Source organism: Mesoplodon mirus (assembly GCF_964341445.2).
Source record: "Mesoplodon mirus genome assembly, chromosome: 6".
Taxonomy (NCBI): Eukaryota; Metazoa; Chordata; class Mammalia; order Artiodactyla; family Ziphiidae; genus Mesoplodon; species Mesoplodon mirus.
Genome location: NC_138982.1, coordinates 141,222,604 through 141,236,138, shown reverse-complemented (window position 1 = coordinate 141,236,138; position 13,535 = coordinate 141,222,604). Strand labels below are relative to the sequence as shown.

The window sequence follows — 13,535 nt, the reverse complement described above, 5'->3', positions numbered from 1 at the left end:
TTTGCTACAACTGATGAACCAATTTTATACATTATCATTAACTAAATTCTGTAGTTTACATTAGGGGTCACTCTGTGTTGTATGGGTTTAGACAAATGCATAATGTTATGTATCTACCATAATAGTATCATACAGAATAGTTCCACTGTCCTAAACCCCCCTCTGCTGTACTTAATCATCACTCCCTCCCTCTTCCTGAGCTACGGGCAACCACTGATCTTTTTACTGTTTACATAGTTTTGACTTTTCTAGAATGTCATTTAGTTGGATCAAACAGTAGGTGGCCTTTTCACATGGACTACTTTCTAGTAATATGAGTTTAATTTTCCTCTATGATAAGTCTATATTTAGCTCTGTAAGAAACTGCCCAACTGTTATCCAAAGTGGTTGTGTTACATTTTGTATTCTGATGAACAGTGAATGAGAGTTCCTGTGCTTCACATCTTTTTAAGATATTATTTCTTCCCAACTTCATCTATAGATTCAACACAGTTCCAGTCAAAATCCCAGCAAGTTTATTTTGTGGATATTGGCAAAGAGATTCTGAAGTTTGTTTGGAGAAAAAAATGACCCAGAATAGCTAACAATACTGAAGAACAACAAAGGTGCAGGACTGATAGATACTACCTGACATTAAGACTTAGTATAAATCTCCAGTTTTCAAGACAGTGTCGTATTGGTGAAAAAATAGACAAATACATGAATGGAATAGAATAAGGAACCCAGAAGTAGACCAATAAAAGTATACTCAACTAATGTTTGATGGAGGAACAAAGACAACTCAATGGACAAAGCGTTGTCTTTTCAACAAGTGGTGTGGAACAACTGGATATCCACATGCAAAAAAAAAAAAATCTAGACACAGTCTTTTCACAAAAATTAACTCAAAATATATCCTAAACTTAATGTAAATATAAAACACAAAATTATAAAATTTCTAAAATATAACGTATAATAAAAATCTAGGTGACCTTGGGTGTGATGATCACTTTTTAGATACAATTCCAGTAGCCTGATGCATGAAAGGAAAATTTGACAAATAGAAAAGCCTGAAAGATACTGTTAAGAGAATGAAAAGACAAGCCATGGACTGGGAGAAAATACATGTAAAACTCATGTCTGATAAAGGACTTGTATTCCTTTTTTTTTTATTAAAAAATTTTTTTAACATCTTTATTGGAGTATAATTGCTTTACAATGGTGTGTTAGTTTCTGCTTTATAACAAAGTAAATCAGTTATACATATACATATATCCCCATATCTCCTCTCTCTTGCGTCTCCCTCCCACCCTCCCTATCCCACCCCTCTAGGTGGTAGGACTTGTATTCTTCTTATTTTTTTTATTTTTTTTGAGAAAAGGACCGGGAAGGTCTTTTTTTTTTTTTTTTAAATCAATTAATTAATTAATTAATTTTTGGCTGTGTTGGTTCTTTGTTGCTGTGTGTGGGCTTTCTCTAGTTGTGGTGGGCAGGGGCTACTCTTCGTTGTGGTGCACGGGTTTCTCATTGTCGTGGCTTCTCTTGTTGTGGAGCATGGGCTCTAGGCAAGCAGGCTTCAGTAGTTGTGGCATATGGGCTCAGTAGTTGTGGCTTGCGGTCTCTAGAGCTCAGGCTCAGTAGTTGTGGCGCGTGGGCTTAGTTGCTGTGCGGCATGTGGGATCTTCCCGGGCCAGGGCTTGAACCTGTGTCCCTTGCATTGGCAGGCAGATTCTTAACCACTGCACCACCAGGGAAGCCCAGGACTTGTATTCTTAAAACTCAATAAGAACACAACCCAATTTAAAACTCAACAAAAGATCTAACGGGGACTTCGTTAAAGAAGATATACAGATGGCAGATAAGCACATGAAAAGGTGCTCAACATCATATGTCATTAGAGAATTGAAAGTAAAATGAGATACCACTACCCACCTATTACAGTGGCTTGAGTCCAAAACACTGAGAACATTTACATTGACTTATTAACTTTGCTCAGAGAATGGCCTCTTGTATCAGTTTATTTTGTAAATAGTAGTAGTGTTAAGTCTCACAAATATTTTCTATTGCCTAATTCTTTGATAAGAAAAAGGATGTAGTAAAGACACTTGCTTTTTGTTTTAAGTTTACCTATTTTATTACCCGGTTATCATACTTACTCCTGAGATGATTAGAATGACTGTGTGGTTTCTCTTGCCTTGTGTTATTTAATCTCAGAGATCAAGATTTTTATTTTATTTTTCTCCCCCTCACAAAATTAGGAGACTTCCTGTGATCAAAGTGAAGGTTCTTGTTCTTCTGAAGAAGAAGAATGGAAAAGTGATAGAAGAAGTGAAAGTGACAGTGAAAGTTCAAGGTACCTGTTTTTACTCGTTTTAATCTTCTCAGCATTTTAGTCATGACGTTGAATGGAATCATACTTGAATGGCATTCAAGGTGTAAGAGCTTCCAACTGTGGAACAACTAACATTGAGTTTTTAGTACATTTAAAAGGAGAAGAAAGCTGGATTAACAGCTGTTTCTAAATATTTTGGGTTTTTTTTGGACTATAAAACATTTCAGCCAACAGTGTAATAAATATGTGTACTCAAAACATCAATTTAGTCTTGGGCTACGTTTATAAAGAGGAGTATACAATGTCTGGTAAAATCACCGTTAAATTTATTACTGGTTATTGCATATGTTGATGAAAGTTCAGTTAATTACCAAGAAGAAAAAAAAAAGGAATTTTATTCAAGCCAAACTGAGGATTATAACCGGGAAGCAGATTCTTAGGAAGCTCTGAGAACTGTTCCACCTGTTAGAAGCTGAAGGCATGGTCATGTACATTTTCAAGACAAATGACGGTACATCAGGATGACATACTGCTATTTTATATAAAGTTCACCAAGGATACGTAGTCCAGGTAAACTTTTACAAAGTGAGCACCAAGTACTGTGACCCCCTACAGAGCTGGGAAAGAATGTTATTCTTTTAAGAAGTTAAATTGCTAATGTCAGAAGAAAGAAAAAAATTTGATCTTTACTGTTGAGCAGGCACTCCCATCTTTGAGCAGCTCTAGTTAATGTGTAATGCCAATGCCCGCTGCACATTAGGGAGGGTGGAGGCCCAAATGGACACAGAGAGAGAATTTTATGTTTAATTTTTCTTGTCCTGCCTTAAAATATAAACTTTATTTTATCATACGTATTATCTTTTGTTTAGTTTTGGTATCCAAATTTCATGGGACTAAGATGTTAACATCTGTTCCTTGTCTTGGTAAATGTCAACTTTGTCCTGGCAAATGCTCCAGCCAGAAACCTGGACAGCATTCTCTCTTCATAACATTTCCATCACCAAGTCTAGAAAATTCTCCCTTCTAAATATGACTCAGATTATTTTAATTTCCATTGATACTGTGCTTTACACACCACCATACCATACTCCTGGCTTCCTTTCTTGTCTTCTTTTATTCTGTTATGCTTAGGAGCTGGAGTGATTTCTAGAGCACTTGTCTACCCTTGTTTTTGTTTGTTAACTTAATTTTAATTGTGGTGAAATATACAGAACATAAAATTCACCATCTTAACTGTTTTTAATTGTACAGTTCAGTAGTGTTAAGTACATTCACAGTGTTGTGCACCCAATCTCCAGAACTCATTTCGTCTTGCAAAACCAAGACTGTGTACCTACTAAACAGCAGTTCGCCACTCCACCCCACCCACCCCTGGCACCCACCACTGTCCTTCCTGTCTCTATATTCACTGTCTTTTAATTCAACTTTTCTTGAATTTTATTGTACAAAGCAGATGCTCTTAAGATTTTTAAAACAGCTCTTTTTATAACATAAAATGTAATACAAAAATAGTATTTGTAATAGCTTTTGGAACTGTGTGTTTTATCAAGCCTGAGAGGTATGTGGTTGGACAATGATGGCCCCAGTAGAGGATTTTTATCCTTTTCTGTGTTTGCTAAAGCTGGTAGTGGGCCAGGGGCTAGTTTTCTAGTTTCCTGTTTGACTCTGCTTTTGCTCCAGGGTAGGTTAGGACTAGGCCCTCTCTGGGATCTTTTCTCGTATCAGGGAGAGTCCCCCTCTTGGCAAGAAGCTTTGTCCACTTAGAGCTTTCTGTTCTGTGCTTTCCTTGTGGCTCTCAGTGTAGTCACTGACGGTTTGTCCTTCCAGTTAGAAATTGTAGCCCCATTTTGGAGCCTCCTGCGGTTCAGGGGCCGCGCTGCTCTTCTGCACAGTCTCTCCTGCTTTCGTAGCTACACTTCACTTTTGGAAAGGGAGTTATTAGTTGGCTCTAGATGTTGCCTTCTATGAGGTCTCATCCAAATTATACTTAGAAAAAATTTCTCAGGCTCATATCCTTTCCTAATTCCCAGTGTCAGTGAAGATTTTTCTCCTTCTCATGGTCTCTGGTCATTTCAATATGCACTGATAGGGAGGGCAGTCGAAGCTTCCCAGGATCTTTTCTTTCCTCCTTGTTGTCTCTCCTCTCTTAAGGTTGTAGGATGAATTTACTCTTAGGGCTTAGATTCTGGTTCTGTATGACTGAGACTGTTTTCCTCCCTAGCGGCTCTTCATCTAGATACTCTGATTGGACGGCCGACGCAGGCATCAACCTGCAGCCTCCTTTACGAACGTCATCCCGTCGACGAATTACTCGGTTTCGTAGTAGTTCAGAGGACGAAATGTCTACTGAGAATGTATCTCCTCCAAAAAGGAGACGAAAGAGAAAGAAAGAAAATAAGCCTAAAAAAGAGGTAAGAAATGTATATCTTTAAAAATACCATCTATCTACACTTTTATAGTTTCTGTCCATATTTAGAAATTAGAAATCTTTGGGAATTTGGAGGCTTTATTATTATTATTTTTTTGATCAATATACATCATCAGGAGTCAAACGTAAAATGCAAACAAACTTATTTTTGGAAAATCTCCTTGGTTGTTAAAACTTCTCTAATCTGCTCTGAGTTGGACTTGGCACTTACACCTTTCTGAATCTGTAACTTAGAGGGAAAGCTCTGTTTTGCTCAGATCCCCACCATAACTCTTATTTTGTCCTCCAGTTCCAACACCAAAAATATACTTCAAGGCATTTTAAGATCCTTTCTTCTTGTTTTGTCTGCTGTTGTCCTGTTTCCCACTTTCACTTGACATGTCTGTCTTCATACTGTTCTCCTAATTGTAACATTGCTGTACCTTGTTCCACGTAGGGTGCTACATGTGCTCCTGTCATATAGGTAGCTGTTGTTATTTAAAGATGCTATGTCTTTGGTTAGGTATCTATTGCTGTGTAACAGATCATCTTGGAACTTAGCTTAAAAACAAGAAACATGTATTACTTCATGTTTTGATGAATCAGGAATTTGGGAGCTGATTAGCTGATTTTTGGCTCACGATGTTGCAGTCATCATGTTAGCTTGGGTCACAGTTGTCTAAAGGCTTGACTGGGGGTGGACCTTTGAAGTTTGTTCATGGGACAGTTGGCTGCTGGCCTCGGTTGCTCACCATATGGGCCTCTCGATAGGGCTGCTTGGGTGTCTTCTTGACATGGTAGCTGATTGTCCCCAGAGCAAGTAATCCAAAAATTAAGCAAGGGCTAAGCCTTTTATGACCTAGTCTTAGAAGTTGCACATTGTTACTTCTGCTTTTTTCAATTTGTCAGAAGTAGTTGGAGCCCACATTGAGTGGAGGATACCTAGGCTCCACCTCTTAAAGAGGAAAGGAGGAGTATCAAAGAATTTGTGGTTATAGTTTTAAATTACCAGTCTTTAAAAAAAATTTTTTTTTCCATTATGGTTTATCACAGAATATTGAATATAGTTCCCTGTGCTATACAGTAGGACCTTGTTGTTTATCCATCCTAAATATAATTGTTTGCATTTGGTAACCCCAAACTCCCATTCCATCCCTGTACCACCCCCCTCCCCCTTGGCAACCACTAGTTGTTCTCTGTGTCTGTGAGTCTGTTTCTATTTCATAAAAGTTCATTTGTATCATATTTTAGATTCCACATGTGATACCATATGTAAAATTATCAGTCTTAAAACCTCAAATCAAGAGTAGACTCCCTGAGATGATTAGTCTGTGGTGAAATTCACTGTGGAGTCTTGGCAAAGCAGCCTTAGTGTGTTGAAGAGGATCCAGCTGGAAATTAGACCCGCTTCATAGGATGTAAAGTGCTATGCAGAATCTGTTAGAAATCCAGGAGACGCTAGGAAAGTGCTTGGTAGATCTACAGTGCTTGCACAGCTGATAATGTTCCTGTGTATGTTAAAGAACCAAATACATATGCTGTCTAAAAACTAATCATTAGGTGACATGCTAATAAAACAACCATTCTGAATGGTGAAGTCTTTTGTTTTTCAATTAAACAGTGCACGCTGCCCCTTTCTATTCTATTAAACTTTGTTCTCTTCCCCTTGGCAGAATCTGCGGAGGATGACTCAGGCAGAGCTTGCAAACATGGAACGTTTATATGAATTTCATCCTCCGGTTTGGATAACTGACACCACACTTCGGAAGTCTCCTTTTGTTCCTCAAATGGGTGATGAGGTGAGAGTAATAAAGTTTAAAAATGTGAATAATGGAACGTAAAATTAATACTACTCTTAGGTTTTTATTTTTAAATGTATACTTCCCTTTTGTAGGTAATATATTTTCGACAGGGTCATGAAGCTTATATTGAGGCTGTCAGAAGAAATAACATTTATGAACTGAACCCTAACAAGGAGCCATGGAGAAAAATGGATCTTAGGGTAAGATGATGGTATTATTGAATCATTAAATATTTACCACATACATGTATAGTTAAATTATTTATGAATCCATTAAAAATAACCTACTTGGAGGTATACTTTATTACTACCTTTCTGTTAATTTCCAACTTAAAAACATTTCTGCTATTACCTGCTAAGCATTAAGGTCTAGTCAGAAGACATGCTTGTCACTGGGCACTCTGTACATTATTGCAAGGTAGCTTGGCTGTATATATCATTAATCTTAAAATGATTGTACCCAGAACAGATTTTCAAAAGAAGTGCAAGTTTTCAAAAAAACCAATACAAATTGGAAAAAAAGGTTTGACCTCACATGTAATAAAATACAGAAAAAACTTTAGCTTCTCTGTACTTAACCAGTTTTATGTATATACATATTTTTAACATTTAAAGAAAGAAAATACCATATTTTAACAAGTAGCAAAGGTTTAGGTTTGTTAATAGTTGTTCAACTTGGTGATAAGGGTGCATGAAACAGGTGCAGGCTCCCTATAGGGTATCTTGGCAGTTGGAATTGAAACTGAAAATATTTAGACCTTTTAAATCAGCAGTTCAACTTTTGGTAATTTAGGAAACAACCAGAGTGCATATAAATTTAAATTCTATATCACTGTTTATAAAAACAAAAAATTAGGAAAAAATCCAAATATCCCACAGTACTGAACGAACCAAACCATGATATATTCACACATTTGGCTACTATGTAGAGCCCACCATGTTACCGAGGCTTTTAAAATGTTTGTAGAATGAATGTTAGGTATTCACAGTGTGTTACTAAGAGGAAAAACGGGATGTGAAATTCTGGTTTTGGTTATGATAAAAATTTAAAGACATATGGTCAACCAAAATAAATACATTAAAATGTTAGTGGTGATTACATGTAGAGTAGTATTACAGGTGATTTTTAATCTTTATACTTCATATTTTTGATACTTTCATTAACTGTTAGAAGATGAAAAAACTCAGCGGCTCTACTTCTATGAATTTGGCTTTAGATACATTCAAATTTATGTCTCTTTCACTTATTACTGTGTACCTGAGGACAGCTGATGCTCATTTTTCTTGTTTTCTGTATTTACGAATTTGCCTTTCTCACTGTTTGCTATTTGTAACACCAAAATCAGTACTCAAGGTGCTTTCTAGTCATCTGCAGACATGCACAATGTGGCAAAAGATTTGAGTTGTCTGCCCAGCATGTTCTCAGCTGAGGTTGAACAAGGTGATACTTCCTTCTTTTGAGCTCTCATATTGTAAATAAGTGTTCTTTTTGCAGTCTATTCAGTGCCACATTAAACATTTTGCAGATTTTTGTGCTTTTTTTTCAGAGTTTTGTGTTGGTGACTTGCTGTTTAAGATGGTCCCCTAGCGTAGTGCTAAAGTTCTGTCTTGTGTTACTATGTACGAGAAGCTGATGATGTACCTTATGGAGAAAATCTGTGTGTTAGATAAGCTTCCTTTAGGCATGAGTCATAGTGCTGTTGGTTGTGAGTTCAATGTTAATGATTCAACAATGTAGATTAAATGACGTGTCTCGGGCTTCCCTGGTGGCGCAGTGGTTGAGAGTCCGCCTGCTGATGCAGGGGACGCGGGTTCGTGCCCCGGTCCGGGAAGATCCCACATGCCGCGGAGCGGCTGGGCCCATGAGCCATGGCCGCTGAGCCTGTGCGTCCGGAGCCTGTGCTCTGCAACGGGAGAGGCCACAACAGTGAGAGGCCCGCGTACCGCCAAAAAAAAAAAAAAAAAAATGACGTGTCTTTACATAGACATTCACATTATACAAGATACTATCTTAATTAGGTGACTGAAATGTTACGACTGGGGGCCTGTAGCCACCTAGCCTTGTATTCCCTCCAGGAGCAGTGGTTCAGTGTTCACTGGGAACTCACTAATTCATCATTTTGGGTGGCACTATAGAATAGTAAGAATGCTGCAGATAATGAGAACCAACTGTATTTTTAGCACTTTGTTTGGCACATTATAACAATAACATTTTGTGCAGCGAATAAATGGATGAATCATCTCATATTCTTAGTATTAAGGAAACAGGTATTGGGGGAAGGCTAATTACAGTATAATGAGTAGGAGGCTGTATCATGGTAGGAAGTTTCTCCCTTTCCCTGTCTTACCCCTACTGCCTGGAATAGGTCATGGCACATAGATCTTCAACAAATATTTATTGAAATGTATTAGATAGAAATTTAATGTCAAGTTTTTGAAGAATAGTAAGCCAAATGCTTATATATTTTGATTTGCGTAGTACAAAATTATATAAATGAAAATGTTTCTCTAGGAAGAGAAGAAAGCCAGAAGGAAATTCTGATTGTGCACAGTGGTTGTGTTTAGATACTGAGCTGATGGGTGATTTGTGTGTTCCTTCTTATACCTTTGTTGTGTTTTTTTCTAAAGTTGGTATATTCCTTATGTTAGAAACAGTGTTAAATAGCGGTCTTCAAAAAGATGTGAAGATTTAGCAAAAACGATTGTAATTAATGGTAAATTAAACCCTTCTTCTGGTTTGGAATCCTGAATGGTGAGCTGACTTAATTTGGCAATATGTGGAGAATTATCATCTTGAGGAATTGCTTTATTTTAACCATTTATTCTTTTAAAAATATCTGTTAAAGGATCAAGAGTTGGTCAAAATAGTTGGAATACGATATGAGGTTGGTCCCCCTACACTTTGTTGCCTCAAACTAGCGTTTATAGATCCTGCGACTGGAAAACTTACGGACAAATCTTTCTCTATTAGGTATGTGTTACTTTTTTAAAGATGGCATTATTTACATTTGGATTTTCCCTCTCGCTGATCAGCATGTCCTTTGCACTCAGCTGCAGGGTACATAGCAGAACACCGTGGACAGCCCACGCTGTCAGTCGACGTTCTGATAGACGGGACCCACGGGAAGTACAAAGGCTGGTACTGCAGCAGCAGCAGTTAGGCGGGAGCGCGTTTCACACACTTTTCTTGCCACTTAAATGTGTAGAGAATTCTGGCCTGAAGTGGAAATTGCGTCTGCGTTTGTGTTTGAGAAAATGTTAGAATAATTTGCTAAACCCGTGCTGTCCAGTGTGGTAGCTGTTAGCCACGTGTGGCTGCCGAGTACTCGAACTGTCGCTAATTTGAATGGAGTGTGACGTGAGTGTACACATTGTAGTTTGAAGGCTTGGTATAAAGGCAAAGAAGGTAAAATATCTCATTATTTTGTATTGATTATGTGGTGAAACAGTATTTAGGATATATTGGGTTAAATAAAATATACTATTAAAATTAATTTCACTGGTTTCTTTTTACTTGAATAAGGCTAGTCAAAAATTAAAAGTTACGTATGTGGCTCCCATTGTATTTCTTCTGGACATTGCTGCTCTAGACTATAACCTGCTGTGTAGGAAATTTAACATTCTTTTATTTTTGTTTAGATATCATGATATGCCAGATGTTATTGACTTTCTTGTATTGCGTCAATTTTATGATGAAGCAAGACAGAGGAACTGGCAGTCTTGTAAGTCTGTCCTGACTGAATTTTATATATACCCTGAGAAATGAATCTCCCATTTTATTGTTCTAAATTTTTTGGTTTTGGTGCTGCTTATTATGGTGGATGCAAACATGTAAATTCTGGAAAGAAATATAAGACTGCTAAGTATATTTTGCTTAGGGCTTGGTATGGTATGTGACATTTTGGAAGGATGATTTCTTACTCCTGTAATATAGGCTAGAGTAGACCTTCTGTGTCCTTTCAGACTTGTCCACACTGCATTACTTCCATCTTTAATGTGACACTGGTATAATTCACAAAATTACCTGTAATGTAAAACAATAAGAAAGTTGAAAAATAACACAATAATGTTCTGGTATGCCAGAATATCTGACCTTTGATAATCATATCGACCCAGACTTAAATAGGTTGACTTGAGGTAACCATTCCTTTAAAACATAAAAAATTTGTGTAAAACTTACGCTTTATAACCATGAATTGTATGGGTCGACAGGAAAAATAAAATCACTAAAAATAAAATAAAAGTTAGTAGGCACTAACTTTTGAATGTGGGTTTCTGAATGTGGTTCCAATGTGGTTGTCATGGTGACTATTTAAGGCAGGCTGGTAGGCTCACTTGCTTGACTTGTGTAGGTTATTAATCTCCTCAGGACATAATTGATGACTGTAATTAGGCCAGCAACTGTAATAGTTACTTCACAGGTGTATATGTATTACTTTCCAGTATGTAATGCTGTCTGGGGAGCTCATGTATTGAGTTTGACTTCAGTCACCTAGGAGGATGAAAAGTCATTCTCCTTTTATCAATTTTAGTGAAATACTAAGTTCTACCTAGGCTGTGTCAGCTGGTGTACACATTCATAAATGATCAGACCGCATTAATTTTCCTAATTCCTGCTGCCTTTTTCTGCAGGCAATAGAAACAGGTAAATAAATTCCCTGAGTTGTCCCTATTTGAAATGAAATCTTACCGGAGAGTGTGGCTGCTCTTAGTAGACTATTTTTAATGGTAACGTCCACACAAGTAATCAGGGTTATTTTGGGGACTGGAGGTGTAAAGGAAAGTTTTCTTGAAGAGAAACATTTAGCTACCAAAGACAAAACAGAACAAAACAAAAAACAAACCAGACAGCTGGAATATGTAGAAGTTAATGTTGTACAGCCAAGTCCCAAAGAACTTTATAGTTTCCTAGCCAATCTGGTTTTCCACCCCCATGATGTGTAAATTAGAAGCTCTCATTTCTACCAACATGCCCATTCAAGAAAATTTCTTAACCTCGATTCTCTACAAGTAAATGCTAGAGATTGATTCCTGACTACCCCTTGTAATTTGGTGGGTTTTGTTTTATTTTTGAGGTTGTGAAATTATTGTATCATATCTTCTATGCTAATTAATTTGTTTTTGCTCCCCCATAGAAATCTTACCTCTTCTCCTGAAGTTTGAGCAGTTATTATAGGAAGTTGCTTGTGAGAACTTCTTACTGAGCAGATGTTTATCCTGCTTTTGACTAGCCAAAATAGGTTTATTTGAAAAATCTTAATGGAATAGAAATGCCCATTTTTACCATGAGAAAATGAATTTTTTAAGCCTCTTTTTAATTTAAAGCTTTTAGTCTTACACCAAAGAACTATTTTTATCTCAACTGAAAGTATTCTAATGTTAGATAAATAGGGAAGACAAATATTACCTAACTAATTCTTGGTGTCCAAGACTGGCTCACTTAGTAACCATATATTTTTGTATTAGGTTTCTCAAAATGAAGCCCCTGGATTTGTTATTATTACAGTAATACTTATTGTAACAAATATTGTAATTGATATTTGTTAAATTAGGTTATTTACATTATAGAATTGGACAGAAATCATGGTGTTACATCAAAATTTTAGTATATTCCTTCCATTAAAAATGTTTGTTGTTGGGCCTCCCTGGTGGCGCAGTGGTTGGGAGTCCGCCTGCCGATGGAGGGGATACGGGTTCGTGCCCCGGTCTGGGAGGATCCCATATGCCGCGGAGCGGCTGGGCCCGTGAGCCATGGCCGCTGAGCCTGTGCGTCCGGAGCCTGTGCTCCGCAACGGGAGAGGCCACAACAGTGAGAGGCCCGCGTACAGCAAAAAAAAAAAATGTTTGTTGTTAAAATTTATTAAGACTTTTTTTTTAAGTTGAAGTGTTTTGGAATATCTGTATTAATGAAATACTGTCAAAAATAGAATTTTATTAATGGTAGAAGGGTGGTGGGATGAGGGGCTTATGGGTTTCTAATGATTTGGAAGTAAAATATACATAAAGATCATGTTTATATAAATTTGAAAATATATTAACCTCAAAACATGTAGCTCCAATAGTTGTGATATTGCTATTTTTTTCAGTTTTACAGAATTTATTGGAAGCATACTTTCTTTAGTCACGACCATTTGTGGGGAATATTCTCTTTGTTGGGAGTGATATGTAGCTTTAATTTTGATTGATAATATTTCTGTAAAACTTTTCTTGAAGAAAGAATTGTTAATCTACCAAAGAATTATTAATGAAGGATAAGTAACTTTTTTTCATATTGATTTTGTTTTGAAAATGATGGGATGGATGGGAAGGAGGAGATAGGGTTATTACAACAGTCTGTGTTTCTTTTGTAATATATATAAAACAAAGATCGAATACGGTTTCTTTCTCTAGAAGTTGTTAGCAGTTATAGAATATATTTAGAAATGTATGTGTATAATCTAAAATCACTGAAGTCAGTTGAAGTATTCTTTCCAGTTACTTTGGTTTGTATAGGGAGCTCTCCTAAGGTCTGTTTGCCTGCTTTTATATTATGCTGACATAATGGGGTATGTGGATGTTTAATTCTTTTAAATAATAAATACGTATTTTCAAGGGTACATTAAGACCTGATTTTTATTATGAGATCTTAAGAATTAGAACACCGTTTTATGTGGAGATATTTATATAGCAGCAACTTTAGAAGAATCATGGGTTAACTTCTGATCATACGTTTATAACTTGTTTTATTCAGGAAAAGTTACATATTTCATAAGTATATTTAATATGCTTATTAAATATTTATCGATTTGTATACATCATTGTAAAAGATTTTTGAGTTTTGTTAAATTTTGTTCTTTGTAATAGAACTTACTTTGCAGTGGGCATTTGGATCCATTAAATAATGGAACCTAGTCATAAACCGTTTTCATCAATTATATGATATGGTTTTATACCTTTGGTAAATTGCCGAGTGTAGTACTATGTCTTTTTCACATATGTTTTATCACTAAAGATTGCAGGTAAGTGGCGGAGAATGG

The 13,535-nt window shown here is 36.6% G+C and overlaps 1 protein-coding gene across 1 annotated transcript in view; it reads left to right on the top strand.

Annotated features, from left to right (window-relative positions):
* The window catches only part of BRWD1 (bromodomain and WD repeat domain containing 1), a 116,081-nt gene that overhangs the window by 73,534 nt on the left and 29,012 nt on the right, over positions 1–13,535 (top strand). The window contains exons 22-27 of the mRNA XM_082625318.1: positions 2,238–2,332; positions 4,533–4,722; positions 6,392–6,517; positions 6,613–6,720; positions 9,366–9,490; positions 10,159–10,241. Of these exons, the coding sequence (XP_082481444.1) occupies positions 2,238–2,332; positions 4,533–4,722; positions 6,392–6,517; positions 6,613–6,720; positions 9,366–9,490; positions 10,159–10,241 (727 nt within the window). The remainder of the gene's footprint in view (positions 1–2,237; positions 2,333–4,532; positions 4,723–6,391; positions 6,518–6,612; positions 6,721–9,365; positions 9,491–10,158; positions 10,242–13,535) is intronic.